Raw genomic sequence first — 23,035 nt, 5'->3', positions numbered from 1 at the left:
TTTAATCATGTTAGACAAGCGGTCTTCCCACGTGCCTTAAAGCAAGCTACGGCAATTGACTGGTGTGTCCTGTGGCCACGAATTATCAGCGGCGAAACACGGACTTCACAAAAGATATAACGACTGACCTACAAATTGCTGAAAGAACTGCTCGCAGAATAATACGCGGAATATCCGATACGATCGTGAGACAAATAATTAGGTTACATAAGAAACAGAGGTCCTTGCAGCCTATAAGCAACGGAAGTAAAACTGAGGTAGATGCATAGCTCGGTCGAGCGCCCCCCCCCCCCCACTTCGATTTGAAAGATCCTTCAACGATGTGAGAAAACTTTACAGAGAAATTTTCACTGATAGCGAGTTAGTCAGTCTCATACGGGGTGAAAATTATTCTGAGCCTCTCCGTTTTCTCATCGTAAGCAGATACACTTACAGTATGTGCAGACAACAAAATCGCCTTTTGCGCATGGATCTGAAGAACAACAAGCCTACTGCATTTGATGCGGTAGGCTTGTTGAAAATGTTTGTGAAAAAAATTGGACGATCGGTGTCAAAAGGGTAGGGGGTGCGAAAGAGTTTTTGGAGGGTTTTTTTTTTTATAAATGATACAAAGGCACTTAAGCCGACGATCGCTTCGTTATTTCTGTTGCATTTTTCTCCCGCTTTTGCTGTTCGCAATATGATTAACATCCCCATACGTTTTCTGTATTTTCTTGTTCGCAAACGTTCGTCACGTGACATCTACAGACAAGAAAACGTAAAATACGGTTTGGAAGTTTGCCACTCTAGCGTCGCTTTTCTGACATTCTCTCCGACGAATTACGAGTCTTCATCCATCATCTCTCTCTCCTTCACTGGTGTGTACTGCGGTATTTATTTGGTGTACATTCTCGTCATCCATCTCTTCAACTCATCACTTTTCCAGTTGAGAAACTCATCTTCTCTCCTTTCTATCGATTCATTTCTATTTAACGAGGTTTTCAAAATCTCTCTCTCTTTCTCTCGTGAATTTTTCTTCATAGTGATGAATAATCAGTTCTTGACAGTATTTCATCCGACGCGTGACCCTGTGGAGAGAGATGTTTTGTGCTTTTCGAGATATTCGAACGACAACTCCTCGAGCTGTGCGAGCCACCATTTCCACATTCTGGTGTTTCGTTATTTTTATCGTTTATTTTCTTTTAATATTGATGAGACAGAACCGTTCACGTGTTTCTTCGAATGCTGTAATTCTTCAAAAAAAGTAATTATTCAGTATTTTTTTTTTTTTGCGACATACTGTACAAGTTCAAATTGTACAATATGTGACAAATTCAGATTGCTTGCTCCCCGTGAAGTTATACATTTCCAGGTGAACACGAATACTTCGTATTTCACTGTCCCGTGCGCCACAAGATGTAATGCACAGTTTCTTCCGACACTTTAAAATTTAACCGGACATACCACGGCACTTGACACTAATATCGTGCCATCAAATCGTGTAAAAAGTCAGTTTAGTATTCTACGCATCATTTGAACTTAATAAGACTAATAAAACAGCGATTTCACCCTTTATCCGTATTTAAGCCTTTTCTTTAAAAAAAAAAAGAATTTGGCTATTTCTAAATATTAAACTTTTATTAATCAGCTCGTAACATTATTTTTGTGAAACAAAAAAGTGTTGCGACAGTTCAGCGATTTTCTCCCAAGTGATGTCATCGTACTAGTTGATTTGTAAGCTCTCTCTGTACAACCAGCCGCTTACTCAAATCCGGATTGGGTTCATTAGAATCGGCATAGGAGAAACTAAGAAGTATTCACTTTGTATATCCTCATCAATATCTCATCGTATCTCTCACCTCCATATTCTAAGCATAGTTTCTGTTCGGTGAGGTGCAGAGAGAGCTGAAAAAAAAAAAAAAAAGAAAAGAGGATTTTCCCTTTGAGCTTCATAAAAATTGGTGTGTGGATAGCTTATCGGTTGCAGATTACTAGTTGGATTGCACTGTCAATTCGAATCTCACTGCGGACCGATGTTATGAATAAGTGGTAGATGAATTTCACTGCTCGGTGTGAAACCACCGCCTATTTTACTGAAGCCCTTCTCCAGCGTTGTAATCCGTCTTTGGTACTATTCTGTGATAGTTTTACAACCTTTTTGTAGATGAGATTCGCATGAAAAAAAAAAATCATAAATAAGTACGATGTCGGGAGTGTAGAATTAGTTCAAAGTCACATCTTTCGCCCTCGCTTGTGTGTGTGTGTGTGTGTGTTTACATAAAATAAGTTTTTTTTTTTTCATTTAAAAAAGAAATTGCATTTTTGAAAACGAGCAATTCGTAATTATTATTTAACGACTGCATTCCTGATGTCCTTCTACTGGCTGCGGCAACTTGCGTTTATTTTTTTGTATCAATTTTTTAACCGAAATTAAACCGTTAATTGCGCGTGCTTTTACTGCGATGATCTTGAACTTGAAATCAGCGCCTAACCGCCTTCAAGGTCAAGCTGTTACTCAAGGCCGGAATTCGAATTACATAATGAGAGAAAATGTACGGCATACATCCTCGGAAAGCAGGAAAGTTGCGCTTTATGTGAGCGACGTATTTGGAAATGCGGTCAACCGAACTCGACAGGCCGTTGTACCTTGGGGATTTCTGATAGAGCAAGATGCGTATAGTTCGTGAACAGCACACGAGATGGCAACACAGTGCTCGAACAGACGATAATTTCTAACAATAAAATTACACGTCTTCACATTTTCAATGCTAACAGTCTCGCATCAGCTTCTTTCTCTGCAACAGAGCAAACAACAGGAAATCTGACGACAAAAACTTGTCGTTTCAAAGGTTTCAAAGTGACGTATCCTGGAATTGTGTTCTCTACTCCTTTTTTTCAGTGCAAACTGATTCTCTTCTAAATTTCCGGATTATAAATGACACCGAAGTGCTAAGTTTAGTGCCTAATTTTATTCTTGCCAGCAAGTGATTGAGGCTTTTTTTTTTTTTTTTTTTTTTTTTAGCCGTTTCGGTTGTCTTCCTGATATAATACACTTGAAATGTCATCCTTCATTACTCCTTGTCAACATACAAAGGTTAATTGATTCTTCTTGCCTGCCTTGAAAGGAAACCAAGTCACGAAAAAAAAAAAGAAAAAAAAAGAGTTTGGACTATTTTTTATATATATTTAGAGATACGAAAATCAAATACTTTGAAACCTTTGAAATGACAAAGAAGTATTCAGAGGCAGTCTCCGTTTTTAATTATATAAAAATAAAGCCATATTAATAGAATGTGCCAATGATGTTTTTTTTTTTTTCATTTATAATCCAATAACCATATTTTCTGAACTTAGAGGGACCCAATCCGTTTCAAACGCTTGACGTGTTTAGTCACGAGGACGTGTCATGACCGTGGAAATATGTTGCGAATTTTCAAACATATACTGAGGTTAAGAATGTTTGACTGTTCTTTGGCAAGCAACAAACGTGCTACGAACAGCTGACGAGGACTCTTATAGTGTGGTGCAATCAAAAGGCTTCTTTCAACCCCAAAAAGATCAAAAGATACTCCTCGAATCTTTATAACTTCCATTCCAGAGGATTATTGATATCCGGGGAACCGATCAAAGCAGGTGATCAGTCAAATGTCTGTGGCTCAAACCATGCATTGTTTGCTTACTTACGCAGATTAAAGATTAAAATATTTGGAATCATAAACTCTCACGCAACCAAGAGTTGAATTCGCTTCATTAGGTCTGCCCACAAAATGAATGCAACTTATTTTTATAAAAAACGAACACCAAACACTTAAAATAGGTGATTTAAAGACGTTTATTCAACATTATAGCGTTAACAGCCAACGAGAATCCTACTCTGAATGAGAGCAAAAATACAATTTAAATGATCAAAACAAATACAGCAAAATTTGAGTTATTCACATGAGAATCGTCTCATCCGTTATTGCTTCATCTACTCTACTAATGATGATGAGGATGTTAAATACATTCAAAAGATACTCCCTTAAGGATGTTCAGGTTATTTGTAGATGCTTCGTCTTGGTTTAGTGGTGATAAGGAAAGTCCTGATCTGCATTGGCTTCAGAGTTATGCTGAACTGCGACTCCCTCGCGTTTTGCTGGAAAACTGATGACAAAAATATACACTGCATGAGAATAAACCCAATAAAATCTCTCACTCTCTCTCTCTCTTGTTTGTTTACAAGGCACTCATTTTCCATCTTTCTTACTATCACTTGTCTCAACAGTTTTAGCATAACCAATGCTATTCATATTATGTTGCAACAACTAAAAAAAAAAAAAAAAAAAAAAATCAGCTAACGCCTTTTTATTCCCGTATACACGGGAGTAGGCGAGGCCATTTAGCCCTATCTAACTTTTGGAGACTGAGTGGGCAGTTCAATCTCCACTGGTACCCAATCAGAGACAGATGACCCAAGGCTATCACTAATTAAGTGGTACGCAGTGAAGAGAGACGGCTCAAATGTGCCGCCATCTCGTGGTCTCTAACCCTAACACAATATATTTAATGTCTGAAATAGTGTGGGTTCTACGGTCGATTTTCTTGAGTTTACAGGACGAAAAACCCGAGTTTCCGGGAGGAAAAACCTGCTTGCCCGTGCCAGAGATCGACTAACTCGGGAACCGGTCGAAAAAAGGCTTAGAAAAATTTCCTCTAGTCGCCGACTAGACTCGAAACCAAGACTTCCTTCATGCGGCCTAGCGCGGTGGTGTGCAAACGCCACATCCACTGAGCTACACAGGCTCTTGCAACAATTTTAAGTATTATTTGTTAACTATAAGAAATAAGTTGATTTTTTTTTCTTTCTGACTGTTAAACTATTCCTTAACAGTGTGGTGAGCTGAAACACAAATGAATTAAACAGCTGACTTATCACTTACCGTAATCATCGAATAACTGAAGTTCTGGTCTGTTGATTTTCCACGTTAATCGTTTAGCCGAGTTGAGTTCAACGTTTGCTCCCAAAGTTGTCTCTTGGAGGGAAGTGATGTTCATCGTGGAGAAAAAATTCTGTAAACAAACAAAAAATCATTTTCTTTTCCTCACGTCTTCGTTAATAAATTCATCTTGTTTTGTTGTTATTTTCAGAGGAATCTGGTGATTTCGGTTATTTCTCGTTCCTCCATTATTAAAATCAGTTCGTTATAAAACAATATTCATCAGGAGTATATTTTAAGCAATATTTACGAATGAAGGCAGAGGACTCCTCGTATTAAAAGACGGAATCCTGTTGCATTATAAATTTTTATCAAACGTCCAAAATAACCCGTCCTTGTAGAAAAAAAAAAAATACAGAATGTAAGAAAGAATGGCGTCTTAAAAACACTACTCACCTCTAGATTTACAGTGACTGGTTTAGAAAGTTTGGGGTCCTCGTGTGATTCGTAGAAATGTTCTAAACGCAGTAAGAAACGCGAACCTTTCCATTGCTCAAGAGTCAGCAGATGCACATTTCGAGGAAGAGGAGCCAACAGTCCAGAGTACTAAGGACAAACAGAAATAAACAGATCACTCTAAGAAGGTTTTGAGAGAATAAATTGCAAGCAAGTCCTTTATCTTTTAAACCATCTGAAAGAGATGTCAAATCAGTGTCAGAATTACTCTGTGTTTTCAATACTTTACCGCCAGTTTAAAACAATTAGGCACTGCTTTGGTATTTGTATAAACAGGAAGTTGTTTAAATGTTAATAAAAGATTCTCTGACCTGCAATGTCCTTTACACATTTTTTGTTGTAAGGCAGTCATACAGAATTTGGATTAAAAAGTAAAATATTTAAAAACTAAAATTCATTTACTGCTATCCCAAGATGTTTTTGTCCGTCCGTTAGGGACAAGACTCTATCTCGCTCGCACTGACCTCGGTGTTAAAATCGTGGATCCACTCCACTTCCGATCCTGTAAACGCTGCAAAGGACATCCACGGGGCCATATAAATCCGTTGAGCAAGGTCGCGATGTTCTGCGGAGGAATCTTCAATCGATGAAAGCAATAAATAGTGTTTCCCGAGCACCACGAGGCCCTTCCCACTCACTCCTGTTTCATTAAGAGCTTCTCCCACTCCGAAGGCGTCATCGTGTAGTAGACGTCGGTGAATCTGACAGAGAAAAAAACATGAGCTTAGTGGGAAATTTTTCATACATCCCTCAAGTCTTCCACCCTGTCACATATCGTCCAGTACAGTGACACAGGCGATATTTTCTTTTTCAAATTCAAATTTTATTATTTAAATTTTATATTACATCTTCAAAAATTATTTTAGCAGCATGTCATGCAGATAAAAAAAAAAAAAAACATTAGACAGATGTAAATGTTTTTACAAAATAATGCATTAAAAATGTACACAAGATAAATAGCTTACCTATCACATAATCTCAACTGCTTCAGTATTATTTATTTTCAAAAGAAACAAAAATTTAAAAAAAAACAAAAAGTAGGTTGAAGATGACAGGCAATTTTTGTTCGAGACAGCCACCACCTCGCTTAACAGAGGCCGGAGTAGTGCCTAGAGTGAGATACCCGGATTATCTAATCCCTTAGCCCAGTGTTTCTCACACTTCAAATATCCACGTACCCCTCTTAAATTTTGATTATTACCAAGTACTCCCTAATTAATTAATTAAAAAAAATCATTAATTAATTAAAAATTAATAAATTAAAAAGTAATTAAAATTAATAAATTGCTTTAAAATATTAATTAAAATTAAATGTTTATTTTATTTGAATGTATATGTTCATGTAAACAAAAAATATGATTTATTTTTAAAAGAACAAAATTTGGAATAGGTTCCTCTTCATTTCCCATGAAATGAAGATCCATGAAAATCCACATTTCAAGTAATTCACATCATACTTACGAAAATTTTTCATCTTCTTCCTAGCTGGTTGTCTAGAGATGTCCGACGACACACCCTTATCAATTTCATTTGATCCAGATGCAATATCAACGTTTTCTTGTGGCTTACAGCTACTTGTGTTTGCTATATTGCCCTCTTTTGTGAATTTTATAAATCCAGTCTTTAACCAATGATCCATACGTAAGAATTTGAAAGCTAAAAAATTACTGTATTTACTCGAATATAACTCTAACTTTTTCCCCAAAATTAAAGCTAAAAAATCGTCTTGCGAGATGTGCGGGGATTTTCGGAAACTAAAGTTTTCAGAAAAAAACTGAAAATGGTGCGACTTACCAAGAAGCTCCTACTCGCTATCCCTACTTTTGGCATCGAGAACAGTTTCTTTGTGTGCATCGTCAAAGTCATCTACCCAAATAGCGTCATCTTCTTTCCCATTATTTCAAACAAAAATTACCAGTAATTTACAAGACTTGAGATACGTAGAGCAGCGAAGAACTGCACATGATTGGTGCGGTATTAACAGAAGATCGCGCGAACCAAAGACAAATTAGCATTTTAACAGTTGAGTTGAAATATTAATTCCCTTCAACCGAATTCCATAATATCTGAAACACATTCACTATATATTTCTTAGTTTTAACAAGTTCACGACGGGGGTGGTGTCAAGCAAAACCATATGTTCCACCGGCAACATGTGGTTTTGCTTGGCTTATATAGCAGTTGGAGAGGGGATGTGATTCATTAGTTAGTGACCTTTCGCGTACCCCCGGGGGTACGCGTACCACACTTTGAGAAACACTACCTTAGCCTACTCAAAGTACGAAAATGTACTCGACGTTTCCGCCTTTCGTAGTATGATGGGGAAAGCTTGAGCACGCTTGCTCCATTCAACAAGCTGAATCCTCTCACGGGATTCGGAAATACAATGTCTGTTGCTTGGAGAGCGGAGAACGGACGACGATTAAAAGTTAAATAATATTTAGGTTTGTCGAAGTCCATTATATACATTAATAACAGTTGCAAAATAATTTACAACTGTTATTATATAAGAACACAAAGATGAAAAATAATACAAAATGGCTTCGCTAAGGGGTGTGCTTCTCAATTTGAAAGGATCTTGTTTACCGTATTTTGCATTTCATTGAGAGAATCAGCAGCGAAGTTGAATGCGATGCCGACTGCAAAGGGTTGATAAGTGTAGGTTTAAAAATGGTTGATCTGGATTACGAACGAAATTATCTCAAGTATTAAACCCTAAGGTCATTTAGATGAAGGGAAAAACTTCTATAATTTTTATTTATTTTTACTGTTTATGATGTGGCCGTTGAATGACTTTTAAACCAGTCTTGTTGAAATATTATCCTCCGGCATTTTAATTCATACCCCGAGGGTATGAATTAAAATGCCGGAGGATAATATTTCAAAAGCTCCCCGTAGCTTCAGAGAAACTGTTAAATTTTCTCTCGTTCATCTCGTGAAAAATGAATTCAGTTATGGAGTTCAGCAATGCATGTGCTTAGATATTTTTTCGAGCACAAATTTTAGTAATTCTCTCTAATACTGCAAAGAAAGCATGAAGGGCGATCAGCCTATTACTTTTAAGAATATTTCTTGGTTTATTTCTCTACGTTGTCGTATGAAGAATCGACTTCAAACATTCGCACGCGAATGTTTGAAGGGTTTTGCCTTTGAAGTTTGAAAACAGTAGCAGACTACCCAATATCTGCAAAATATACGCGTCTACAGTTATTTATGTTGAAGATCTGTATGATCTGAGCGAGAAGACACCTCTGTACACAAAGTAGAAGCAAACATATCCCACTGTTTGCCAAAGTGATTTTGATTAACTTTTTTTTTTAACTTTTATATTTTTATCGCAGTAATGTTGCAGATAAGTGCAGGTCTCTTCTATAATTAATCATTCAATAACTAAAAATATGAGGGAAGTTTTAAATTAAATGTGTCTCTTGGCAGGACTGACCTTCGCTAAGGCGATGTCTGGGTGATGGCACAATCGCTTTCCAACTGTTTGCATTAAACGATTAAATTCAAATACTTCGAATCACGGGGACTGAACTCTCCACTAAATTTCAAAATCATTCGTAACTTAAATTATAACGGTCCTCAACAACTGTTTAACTCCTGGTAAATATATATATTTTGTGTGTGTGTGTGTGTGTGAGAGAGAGAGAGAGAGAGAGAGAGAGAGAGAGTGTGCGCATGTGCGCGGGCCAAAATTTGTGATAGATGTGCAGGTTATACGCACGTGGATAATACTCTTATTCTTATTAAATCTCGAAGTCCAGCGGAATAATAATAATTAATAAAATATTTAACTATTATTAGCATCTCTGTTTTGTATTCCTTAAACTCTTTAATCAGGATCACTGACGGGTTGTTAGAAACGCACAACAAAACACAGCAATTGTGCGAGCCGGTTAATTTATTATAACTCAAATGTTAAGAAATAAATTCATTTATAATTATTCGTGTTTGACTGTAACATTATTGTAGCTTTTTTCAAACTGCCTTTGTCTGAGACGGGATACGTCAGTGTTATTAAATTTGTAAAAGGGCTACGCGGGTAACGGCAGTGTGTGACATTATTGTGTGACATTATTGTACAGCACAGTTTCTCAAACTGTGTTCAGCGGAACACCAGTGTTCCGAGGAAGGTGAATAGGTGTTCCGCGAGAAGTTCTGGAATTTGTCATTTTAGTTTTTTCATGAATTAGAAATAATTAGAATAAATATTTTATAGTAGAAATATTCTGAGGAGAATACTATTCGTGAATATGCCGAAAAACTCAGACCCAGAACGCATAATAACATCTGTGTATCGTTAGTTTTCACACATCAAAACCTTTCAACATTTGGGAAAGGGAATGCCGCTGTTTATGACGGGTCATAAAAATTGCCTGCAAGCGGATTATAACAATGGTGGCATATCCTCTGTTCTCAAAACCGAAGGAAATGACATCTGTGGTAGCAAATGTCAGTGACCAAGCGGCATATTTTTAAACATGGAAGTATTCATGAATTATTGTTAATTTTCACACATCGAAATCTTTTAACAATCGGGAAAGAGAATACCGCCGTTTATGACCGATCATAAAAATGGCCTGCAAGCCGATTACAACAATGGGCGGCATAAACTGAACGAAATAACACCTGCGTTGCAAATATTGGTGACCAATCAGCAAGGAAATATAAAGAAAAATTTTCCACTGAAATTGAAGATCAAGGTAGTCTGTATCTGGTTCTCAGATCTATTACTACTGAATACTGTCTTCGCAAGTTCGTATTGCAGTGTGTAAGTGCTTGTTCTGAAACCGAAGTGCCGTGATTTTTTTAAAAGTAATAGGAATACAGAGTTAAATTCTGATATGAATAAGAGATAAGGCACTTTGTTTAATTTTGGTATTAAGAAATCTCTTATTGAAGGTATTTATGACGGAGCAGATAGTGAGTCATCCACCTCAAGTCTACGAAGATCTCCAGGATGTACAAAAGGAGGGGAAAACTACCAGCACACAGGGAAAAAAGTCTGCATTCACTTGTAAGTACTTATAATAATATTATAAATATATTTCGTGATCATAATGGGAAATGTCAATGAAAATCAGCACAAATTAATTTAATGATGGTTTATGGACACTTTAATTAAATCAATTAAAACATCAATTAAATCAAACTTTAATTGACGTTTAATTAATTATTAATTCATAATAAAAATCGGCTAAATTACCAATTAATTATTAATTAATACATTACAAAGTAGCCAAGGTGTTCCGTGAAAATTTCAGAGTTTGTGAAGTGTTCCATCGTAGAAAAAGCTTGAGAAACCCTGCTGTACAGTAAAGAAGGAGTACAGTCAAACAGTGGCGCCATCTTGTGTTTGAGAAGAGATATTCTAGAACACGTTTTTAGTCCGCGGAATATCCACGACGACATTTATGACGTACACTGCATGCACAATAATCATTCACGACTGCTAATAATTAAATCAGAAAATGCATTAGTGTATTTAAAATACCAAATATTCTTATGTAATTACAAAAAAATCTACTTTTATTAGAAAATCGATAGTTACTGCCTTAGACACTATTAGAGGCTAATATGAGTGGCAGCAAATGGCTTTTGCAATTAATGCAGCTATAAAATACATTTAAAAAACTGTAGGGGTTGGTTGCTTCGGGCTTTTGTAAGTCGCTCTTGCTTAATCATCCAATATAAGTGTAGTTAATCACCTATCCAGGCACTTTTTAGAGTGGACACCTTTAGTATGCACTCGTGGCGATAACATATAGATCACAAGATTTAAAGTATACATGAAAGATAGGAGATCGAACTCGAAGATGATGAAAACTGATATACAATACAGTACTTCGCATTTCAACACAAACGTTACCCTACTCTGCACTCGGTGGGGAGATTATTATTATTATTATTAACATAGATTGCTACCTTAAATGGTGGCAATCTATATAGATATAGATTAACTACATATAGATTACCTACATACTAAACTCCGCATCATCACAGCAAAACTCTTCCAAGTAAAAGACATTATTCCATCTAACGTCAGAAAACTCCTATATCACGGTATCTGCAAATCGCTACTTAGGTACGGCATAACAATCTACGCAAGCACATCAAACAGACATCTAGAAAAAATAGAAACATGGCATCGGAAAATTATTTCAACTGTGATTTGGAGGCCTCACATACAACAGCCAATATCAGGATCGGATATTGGCTGTGTATTGGAATTACTTCAACAATGTCGTAACAGCAGAAACTCATATCGCATAACACGACCCACAACAACTCTTTACATCCCTAGACCCTTCAACAACTCACACGGTTCTTTTGTGAGATCACATCAGATACCCACGCTAGTCAACAACCTACCAAGAAATTTAAAACACATAGACAACTAAAGAACATTAAAACACGAACTCTGGAAACTACACCAACACAGTTAATATGGCCTTAACACTTGTGTACACATGACAAATCACCAGCATCCAACGCCTACATTCCATCCATATATAGTATCAAACAACATAAATAGTGAAGGCTAATCGTACTCTCTTCATAAAAGCTAACCCTAGCTTCGAAGTAGGGGGGGGGGATAGCCGGCCTCATTCAACTAACCCTCATAATCATAGGCTGCAAATTATCGTAATGTATATGTCAGTATGGTGTATAACAGTGGTGTTCAACCTTTTTTACCTACGCGTGCTACTTTTCTAGAAAAAGTTATTCGGCGATCTACTCTCTTATATTGATCACGTTCCCCCAATCTGATATCTGATTACGCACAAATAAACAACTAAAAATAAACAACAACACTTTATTTGTGTATTTAAAAATTTATTTATCACTTTTAATTATTTTAATACAACAAAATAAAAAAACAAATATATTGGAATAAAATATTTATTTCTCTATTTTGGAAAACCAAAGTTAGAAAAAACAACAGCTTGATTACTAACTCGCAAGTTACAGGAAATGCTGGTTGATTAAAAAAAAAGTTTGACATTGTTTGGACCTCGCAATATTTTCATAGTCAAGTTGATATGAAGAAGAGGCCCATCGCAGACAATCATCCAAATAATCATTTGTAATTTGGTTTCTTAATTGATTTTTTATGACGGTCATATTTGAAAAAGAGGATTCTGACAAGTATGTCGATCCGAAACACGACAGAATTTTTCGCCCAATATCAGTTAATATTAGGAATTTGTCATGTGCATACTTCCAAATGACTTCACTGTTTATTGATTTTAAATGTAAACTATTCTGAATGTTTATTATCTCAAGTTCTACTTCAGCTTGGTTTATATCAAACAGCCCAGTAATTTTATTTGAAATTTCTGTGATGTTCAAGTTTTCTTGAAATGGATTATTGATAAAAGATACAATCATCTCAGTTTTATTAAAATCTTTAAATCTTGAATTTATTTCTTCCTCAACTAATTCTATTTCATGAATAAATTATTTTAAATCATAGCAAAGCATTTCTTCATTTTGTTCAAAAAAATTTAATAAATACGAAAGCTGTCTAAATTCACGGTCATTTATATTTTTCTTTAATAAAAGTAAGTATTGTTGGAAAGTTTTTATTGAACTTGTCAATTAAATTTTTATTTCTACCTCGTAACTCTAAATTTAAATTGCTTAATTTCGTACAGAAATCTACTAAAAATAATAACTGTATCAACCATCTTTTATCACTCAATTATGGATCAATATCTCCTTTTTCATCAAGAAAAAAATGTATATCGTTAATTAATATAAGAAATATTTCTAAAAATTGACTTCTGTTGAGCCAGCGAACAGTATTGTACAACAGAAGTTCCCTGTCATCATCTGACTGTAATTTAAATAACCGCCGTTGCAGGTCTTTTTCGCGAACAGAATTTATAATTTTAAATGTAATATCCAAAACATCTTTTGTGTTTAATCTTTTACTACACAGTACTTGTTGGTGAGTAATACAGTGGTACGTTAAAAAATCTGGATATTTGTCATCGTTTTTACATAATGAAATGAAGCCTGATTTATTACCTATCATTGCAGGAGCACCATCAGTAGTAATAGACACAAGTTTATGTTCTTTCACAAATTCATCAAATGCCGAAAAAATGTCTTCTCCCCTAGTCCTTCCCAATAATGGTATAATTTTCAAAAGTTCTTCTTTACTTGAATAATCTTGAAATACCATGCGAATAAATACCATTAACTGAGAAATATCAGTGAAGTCGTTTGATACAATTTGATATTCATCAAATTGTAATGAAAACGCACACTGGTGAATGTCTGACATTAACCTGGCCTGGAAACTTTTCTCCGGCAATTGGACTTCTTCCTTTCGGCAATTTGAAACCTTGTCTGCGGCCTAGTAGTCTCTCTCTCTAGCGACGTCTCGAACCGAGAAGCTCCTTTCTGGAAGCGGGGAATCTCCTCTCTCAAACTCGTCATCTCAAAACGATGACGGCGACTCTGGAACCGGGACCCCTTCTGCTTGCTTCAGTCCCTTTTTATTAGGCCTCCTCTGAGACCTCGCATGAAGTTTGGCAACGCCCAAAGAATCGGTATGAGTCTTTCATCTTAAGTTCCAAGTTCGACACGCCTTTTATTCTCCACAGCTTTCTTTTGATTGTAAGTTGCCGGTCATCGGAAACTTGTTTGAACTCTTTCTGACTGACTTCGGAGATGTTTACACTTAGAGCCTGCAAGCCTTTCTCATACATACAAGTTTCAATAACAATCTTTCTAATGCCGCCATGTACAGCTTCGGCGTTTTCAGTTTTAATTAAATTTGTAAGTATGGAGGAATACACAAGAGATCGACCAAAAATCGCTCTGCGATCGGCGGGTTGAACACCCCCTGGTGTATACTAATAATGATGATACTGATATGAAAAAAAATTATGTGTATTTATATTCAAAGAAAAAATGTTTCGGTTAAACTGCGTACAGAATTTAGTACAGAGCAGAAAATGTAGCATGTATTAATTGTATATATATGTAAATATTCTGTATGATAATAATAGAAAACAAATATTATTCGAAAATATTATAAATATATATATATTATTTGTATGCAGATTGACTCGGTTTATGAACATGTTCAGTAATTTTAATGACTACAATAACCGAGAAAATTAAGAATAAATTTAATACGGACAAAACTAGTTTCGTTGGTAAGCCAACTTCGTCAGGTGTCAAAGTACAAAGGTATGTACCCAAAAAAGACCGACAGAAACATTACACACTTACAACAACATAGCTGTCAAAAAAAAAGGCTACAGTTGAGTTCAAATTGGAGTCCGCGCTTCAGTTCTAGCTACATTTACACGCGTGCGAGTGATCTCGCGAGAACGCCAGCATTGAACAGTAGAGACATGCGAATTGTACGTATAATTGTAGGCATGTGGGTAGAATCGAGGGGGATTTCTTTTGACTCCAGAATACGTCTTGCAAGTTCTTCATAACATTTGTGAATATTAGAAGTTTAAACCCAGTCTATTTGGTGTTGGCGGCCTTCATCAGAGTTTACAGAGAAAAAAACGTGGCTGTCGAGGGCACTGGTTCGGATTCTGTTATAAGAGATCTCTCTCTCTCTTATAACAGGTCTTTTTTGTGTATATATCTTTGTACTTTGACACCTGACGAAGTTGGCTTACCAACGAAACTGTGTCTATTAATCTTTTATTCTTAATTTTCTCTATGGTTGTAGTCATTGAAATTAATGAACATGTTCATAAACCGAATCAATCTACATACAAATAGCAATATTCCTTATGACGAGGATACCCAACATCTCACCAAAGGCCAGCAAAGGACACTCAGGAACATTGGACTTATCATCAACAGACTGGTTTTCTTAAAAAGATGTAAGTGCTATTCTATTATTCCTCGTTTTCTTTTCTTGATTTCAAAGAATCCATCAAAACAGCTCGGGCACATAGAATTTACCACAAGGTAAAACTAGATCTTCTATCGGAAAATTGAAGATACTAAACGCGGTCTATCTTTTTTTTTTCACCAAGAAAAGTTCTCTACAAAACCGCTTAGAGGCTTCCTTAGACAATGTCATGGAACAACACGAAAGAAATCAGCGCACTTTTGGCTTCCAGATCCCAAAACATAAAACAAATTTAATCCTCTTTTGTTAAAAAAAGTAGTTGTAAATAAATCTTCACGTATACTCACAACGGCGAAGAAAGTGTTCTTGCAAAGGGATTCGATTTCGTCCTCGCTCCTACATTCATTCCCAAGGAGGTTTTTCTCACTAAGATAGAGACAGTTGCCTCCTTACTTCCAACCCAAGATGCAAATCTATCGGATGGAAAGCTATTTTTACAATAAGTAAATGCCAAACCACCTTCTGACAACGTTTCTCCTAGCGAAAGAGTGGTTATTAAAAAACTGAGCAAGAACAAAGACATTATCATCCTACCAGCGGACAAAGGAAATGCCACAGTAATTCTTAATAAAACAGACTACAGCAACAAAATTCTGGAATTATTAGAGGCAGATACTTATTTTGAACTTAATATGGACCCCACAAGAGAGTTACATAATAGGACCAACAATCTTCTTAAATCAACTTCGGAATTATCTAGGAATATCCGTCTTTCGCTGAGATCCGTTCATCCTTTTATCCCACGTTTATATGGCCTTCCTAAGATTCACAAAATAAATACTCCCTTAAGATCCACAGTTGAAGGCTTCTACTCGCCCACATACAACTTACCTAAATATCTCACCTCATCCTTAAGACATCTCACAGATAAATCATCTTCAAGAATTCAGCTGACTTTGTGTCCAATATCACAAACCTAAAACTGGACAAATCACACATGATAATAAGCTTCGACGTAGTTTCGCTTTTCTCCAATGTACCAACTCAGGAAGTTCTCACTCTTCTCAAGAACAAATTATCCAAGAAACTCTTCGCTCTACTTACCCATTGTGTCACCTCAGGTTACTTCAGATTCGAAGACAAGATCTACAAACAAAATACCGGTTTAGCAATGGGCAGTCCGCTTTCCCCAGTGCTAGCAAACCTATTTCTCGAAGACTTAGAAGAAAAAGCAATTTCTTCGGCCACAATGAAACCCAAAATCTGGCTCCATTATATTGATGATGTTTTTCTTATATGGAAACACAGCCCAGACAATCTCCAAGTTTCCTAGATCACTTAAATAAACTTTCATCACAACATCAAATTCACCTCTGAGCTAGAAGTTAACAATTGTCTGTCTTTTTTAGACATAAAGCCAGGGCCTACGGAAGCGGGCATGCAGAGCATGCGGGCGCCGCCGCCGGGGCACCCTTCATAATTTCATTTTTAAGAAACAAAATTTTTTATCATGAAAACAAAAAAATCTTAGAATGATCAATATTAAAATAAATATTGGCGGGATACACCGAATAAAAATTTTTAAAAATTGTATATTGCCGCCTCTTTGATCAGCCGGCTGTTTACAATTTTGCAGCGAGAGCAGGCTAAATGCTTGCCTACAGAATGTTGTGTCTACTGCAATCTATCTAAAGTGAAAGGGTGAACGGTTTTTATGAGCAGAAACGAATTTTCGTACAAAACATTTGTTGCTAGTTAACCAGTCATATGGTATGCATCTCAGTAGGCTACTGACAGTAGTGCAGTGCGGACTATGATTTCGTCTCTGTGTCGTATTGTGTAATAATTTCTTGTGGGTATAAAATAGAAATGGAATCAAAAATTAAAAAAAGTTATCCGGTGCATAAAATCGTAAGCGTCATGCTGCGAAAGAAGCAGATGTTAAGAAACACACTGGGGCTCTTAATAAATTTGTTAAAATATTCTGATGCAGATTATAACCAACTCGATACATCAGAAATCAGACTTGAAAAACCGCGTACATCATCTAGTTTTCATGCAAGTACTATTGCAACTATTGAACAAGATAACAAGATGCATGATTTAAGTGAAAAATAGTTAGGAGAAGATATAGTTGTAGTTGACCACGAAACTAACACATTGTTAGTCTCTGTAAATTTAGAAGATCCAGGTGAATGGGGAAATATTGATGAAAAATTACGAGTTGCTTTAATTGAAATGGGGCCTGTTCAAAAGAAAAATATAATATATCCCAGAGATACATATGGTCATAAATTTGGCGACACGTATTACAATTAAAAAATGGTGACCTCGCGCCAAGAACATGGCTCATTTATTCCGAAACTTTAAATTCTGTTTTTTGCTTTTGTTGCAAACCTTTCGCACCTACCGAATCAAGTAGTCTTGTAGAAGGCTATAACGATTGAAGAAATGTAAGTACAACTTTGCATATACATGAGACTAGTTTAACTGACATGAAAAATTTCTTAAAATGGAAGGAAGTTGATAAAAAGTTAAAAAACAAAACTACTATTGATTGAGAGACTCAATGGAAAAGAAACATTGGACGAGTGTTTTAGAACGCTTGATTGAAATTATAAAATTCCTTGGTAGCAAAATTTAACTTTTCGCGGATCATCTGATAAATTATATGAAAGGAATAACGGCAATTTTTTAAAATTAGTCGAACTGTTTTGCGAAGTTTGATCCCGTTATGGAAAATCATGTTGAAAGGACCCTACAAAGAAACAATAGAGTACACTATCTGAGTAAAGACAGCCAAAATGAAATATTGGAAACTTTAAGTAACGCAATCAGGGATGCAATTTTATTATCAATTCCAAAATCTAAATATTATTCCATAATTTTAGACTGCACTCCTGATGTAAATAAAACAGAACAAATGACCATTATTATTCGCTTTGTTTCCCTGTGACAATCGAATTGTTAAGATCAGGGAAAACTTTTTAGGTTTTGCAGATATATCAGATTCCACAGAACGTGATTTATGCGCAACAATAATGGAACAACTGGAAAAATGGAACATTCCCATTGAAGACATGCGAGGTCAAGGGTATGACAATGGGGCAAATATGAAAGGGGAAAAAATATGGGCTCCAAAATTTGCTTTTAAACAAAACTCCTCGAGCTTTTTACGTGCCATGTGCTGCTCATACTCTAAATTTAATTATTAACGATGCAGCCAAAGTGAATGCAGATGCAATTAGTTTCTTTGCAATTATTCAAGAAATATACAATTTCTTTTCATTCTCTTACAAACGTTGGGCAATCCTTTTAAAGTTCGTAAAAAATTAACATTGAAACAGCTATCAGATACGCGATGGGAAAGTAAAATTAATGCAATCTGCCCTCTACGATATCAGTTACGAGAAATTTACGATGCACTTTTTGAAATTTTAAATAATGAAAATTTTAATGAAGAAACTCAGCATGAAGCACAAACATCATGTGCTAAAATAAAGGACGACAAATTTATTTGCTCTCTTATAACTGAGCATGATTTACTTAACAGAATAAACCCTGTGAGTAAAATGCTTCAAGACAAAAATATGAACATTGCACTTGCTTTAGAATCTATCGAAAACTTAAAAATATTCTTACAAGAGAGTATCGATCAGATACAAATTTTAAAGAAGTTCTGAAAACGGCAAAATAACTGAGTGAAGAGGTGAATGGAGAACAAGAATTTAAAACTGGTACGGAAGTTCGACGACGAAAGAAGAAACGACAATTTGACTACGAGCATCATTACGAAACGCTACAATCGCCGGAAGATAAATTTAGAGTGAATGTGTTTTATACACTTCTAGACATTGCAATGTGTTCGTTAATAGAACGTTTTGAACAACTAAAAGATATGATAATTTCAATTTCTTGTATAGATTACTACAAATTAATAACGAAGATTTACGAAAAATTGGTGACGATTTAGAGATTCTCTTGAAGGACGGCGATAATAATGACGTAAATGCAATAGAACTATATGACGAGTTATGTGCTTTGCAGGATATTTTTCGGATGGATAATTTAAATATTCAAAAGCCCTTTCGATATTCTTAATTTTATTTTGTCCAATAATTTATCTTTCCTAACTTTTCAATTGCTTTAAGAATACTATTAACCTTACCTGTTAGTGTAGTGAGCAGTGTACGTTCCTTTGACAAGTTGGAATTGATTAAAAGTAGGTTTTAATTTAAAACTTACTTAAGAATAAGTATGTCACAAAAAAGGCTTGTTAGTTTGGCGTTAATAGCTATTGAAAATGATATATGTGCGGAATTAGAAGTTAAGACCATTATTTCTAATTTTATGAATATGCAATCAAAAAGCCTAAAATTTTAATTTAAAAAAATGTCAAGTATATTTATGTAATTAATTTATTTTCTGTTAATCTGTAAAGACGTTATTTTTTGAATACTTATATTAAGTGTTCTAATTATTTCTGAATTCCTTTCTTATTTTCTCATCTATCTCGAGTTTCTTTTAATTTCCTAAAAGATAGTTCCACTTATAAAAATTATTACAAGTTACTAAGAATTTAGTAACTTGTAAAATGCAAGAATTTTTTAAGCTTTAGTTCAAATAAATTTTAACTTTAATTAAAATTCATTTTAATTTTGTTAGCGATTCTAGTCAGTGAGAAGGCTGTAATCCCTGTATCATCATATTCAACGATTAAAGTGAGGTGCCTTTATCAAAATTTGCTTTAACGTTTGAGAATTTTTTGAAAATTCGGGTTTTTAACGATTATCCTGCCTAGTCAACACCCCCGGTTCGTTACATTTAGCGAACCAACGTGTGACTGTTCTGTCAAAATTTATTTAAGAAATTTCAAATAATTTATATTTTTATTATCGTAAAAGAACCACACAAGCCCGGATCGTTACATGGGCGCTTAGATAGACAGTGAATGCGGGCGGCAAAGACTCTAGCGCCGGCTCTGCATAAAGCTAACCAGGAGTTCTGATAATATTAAAATTTCAATCTTCAGAAAACCAACACATACAGATATATATATCTCCACGTTTCCTCTCACCACTACCCTCCTCAGGAATATGGCATTAAATCCACTCTTGCACACTGGGCCAGATCCTGATTATCAGACGACGAAGAGTTTCAAAATGAACTTAATTTCCTCAAAAAGACCTTTGTCAATAATTGTTTCGCGCCAAAAAGCATCGAGAAACTTCTTTTTCACCGTCGTCAACAAACTAATGAAGATTCTACTACCCCCCTCCCCAGAGCTTACATTTCCTTGACTTACATCAGTTACCCCCGAACTGGCTAGAATTTTAAAAATGTTCAACATCAAAACGTATTTTGCTTCTCTATTTTACCAAAACTCCGATCTATCCTTAGTCAGTCTAAAAAAAAACATCACCATCTTCAGTTCCCAGGAGTATACAGAATTATTTGTAGTTGTGGTAAACCTTACTACGGAAAAATTGATAAATCAATCTTTCTCCGTCTTGAAGAACACAAAAGAGACATCTCTTATAACAGAATCCGAGCCAATGCCCTTGACAGCCACGTTTTTTTCTCTGTAAACTCTGATGAAGGCCGCCAACACCAAATAGACTGGGCTTAAACTTCTAATATTCACAAATGTTATGAAGAACTTGCAAGACGTATTCTGGAGTCAAAAGAAATCCCCCTCGATTCTACCCACATGCCTACAATTATACGTACAATTTGCCGGATTCGCATATCTCTACTGTTCAATGCTGGAGTTCTCGCGAGATCACTCGCACGCGTGTAAATGTAGCTTGAACTGAAGCGCTGACTCCAATTTGAACTTAACTGTAGCCTTTTTTTTTTACAGCTATGTTGTTGTAAGTGTGTAATGTTTCTGTCGGTCTTTTTGTGTACATATCTTCGTGCTTTGACACCTGACGAAGTTGGCTTACCAACGAAACTAGTTTTGTCCGTATTAAACTTTTATTCTTAATTATCTCGGTGTTCAAGTCATTAAAATTACTGAACACATATTTTTATCATATATATATATAAAAATGTAAAAATGTAAATATAGATAAAAATGTAAAAAAATCTGTATAATCATCCTTGTTAATACACTATAATAATATATGTTGTAAACAATTATTATTATTATTATTTTAAAATATTATGCTCGTGTAAGTATCTGTTATGCACAATTGTGTTCATAATAAAGTTTGACTGAAAAAAAAAATATGAAAACCAGACTGACCAACGGGTTCAGGAGCTCACTCTATAACGGAAGACTAACCGTAAGCAGGCAAAAAGTAACATCGTAAATGCAAGGCATGGTTCAAAGAAATGAGAGAGAGAGAGAGAGAGAGAGAGAGAGCCAAGACGAAAGAAATGAAAGTCGGTGTGGAGATTTGCAAGCTGCAAAATTTTTAATGAAATAATAGAATAGAATAGTGGAAAACAATAAAATATTAAAACGATATATCTGTGTTGTCACTCAGTTTAGCTAATAATGATTATAGGAGGAGAAAGCAAGGCCAAAAATAAACATCGACAGAGAGAGAGAGAGAAAGAGAGATTAGCAATCAAAAAAGCCTGAAACAGTAGGCAAAGATGAAATAAACCTAAAGAAAAGTTTGAGAAAATAATGGAAGCAAAGACAGAGGTGCGAATAAATCAAAGATCTGAGAGAACGAAGGATATTTTCAACAATAATCAAATTTAATAAAACATTTAAGAAAAAAAACTACCATCAAACAGATCATATAAAAATCTTGTTGTACACATCTTTCTCTAATCAAAGAAGAACAGAAATATTAAGAAATGAGCCAATATAGAATTTGTAGAAATGAGAAAGCCGTTAAATATTAATCATAAAAATATCGGAATAATACAAAACATAACAGAAAAATCACTGAAAAGACAAGACAGGTCGTAGATAGAATAAAAATGCACTCCAAAACTGAAAATTAAGTAAAGAAAAATTAAGAAGAAAATTTAGCAAGTACAGTACAACGAAAACAGAAAAAATAATGGAAAATACGCAGTGACTCTTATTGGGATCTATACGAACTCTAGTAAATTTAGACGAGATGGATAACTAAGCCACGGGTCATAATAAAAAAAAAATGCAATTCTTCAAATCAACAAAGAATAATAAATGCCATGGAGAAGATCATCATAATACTGGTTATGTTCAACGATACTTTAACCACGGAAGAAATTCCAACAGTGTCATAAATCAATGATTAATTATTGCGGTAGAGATGATAACAATAAATATAAGACAATCAGTTTATTATCACGAAATGTATAAAATGTTTATATCCGTTGCTTTAAATAGGAACACCATGTTTGTGGATGATGCGCAGCCATTTGAACAAGTAGGCTTCGGAGCACGATTGTCTGCAATACATCACATCCACACAATCACGTAAGTAATAAAGAAAACGTATCATTCACTGTAGCGTTTGTACATTTTGAGAATGCCTTTTTATTCTTTCTATCACTCAGAAAGAACTTCAAAGTAATAGGTTATGCCAGCAAAATATACCAATTATTAGAAACTATTTGTGGAAATTCAACAGCCAGTTTCTTTTCGAAGAATTGATAACTGTCCCTCCATCTAGCTGTTGAAGAGCGAGTATATATATAAAGAGAGAGAGAGGGAGAGAGAGAAATACTATGATTTCTATTTTTAATGCAAATTGTATTTCTGGAGTAATTCTTGGCAGTAAAGGCTCAGTGTTTTCAGATGTAGAACTTCGCCAAACGGTAAGAATCAGTAAGC

At 35.2% G+C, this 23,035-nt stretch overlaps 1 protein-coding gene across 2 annotated transcripts in view; it reads right to left on the bottom strand.

Annotated features, from left to right (window-relative positions):
* Window positions 1-3,793: 3,793 nt before the first annotated feature.
* Window positions 3,794-23,035, bottom strand: part of LManII (Lysosomal alpha-mannosidase II) — a 77,104-nt gene continuing 57,862 nt past the window's right edge. For both annotated transcript variants that reach the window (XM_090408954.1, XM_090408952.1), the window contains exons 22-25: window positions 5,876-6,112; window positions 5,352-5,501; window positions 4,899-5,028; window positions 3,794-4,122 (exon numbers count right to left, since the gene is read on the bottom strand). In XM_090408954.1, coding sequence (XP_090265080.1) covers window positions 4,016-4,122; window positions 4,899-5,028; window positions 5,352-5,501; window positions 5,876-6,112 — 624 coding nt within the window. In that variant the 3' untranslated portion in view covers window positions 3,794-4,015. The remainder of the gene's footprint in view (window positions 4,123-4,898; window positions 5,029-5,351; window positions 5,502-5,875; window positions 6,113-23,035) is intronic.

This window comes from Typopeltis vanoorti, chromosome 19, assembly GCF_054136105.1.
Source record: "Typopeltis vanoorti isolate ZY-2024b chromosome 19, IOZ_Tvanoo_1.0, whole genome shotgun sequence".
Classification (NCBI taxonomy): Eukaryota; Metazoa; Arthropoda; class Arachnida; order Uropygi; family Thelyphonidae; genus Typopeltis; species Typopeltis vanoorti.
The sequence above is the reverse complement of the archived record's forward strand: the minus strand, read 5'-3'. Positions and strand labels throughout refer to the sequence as shown.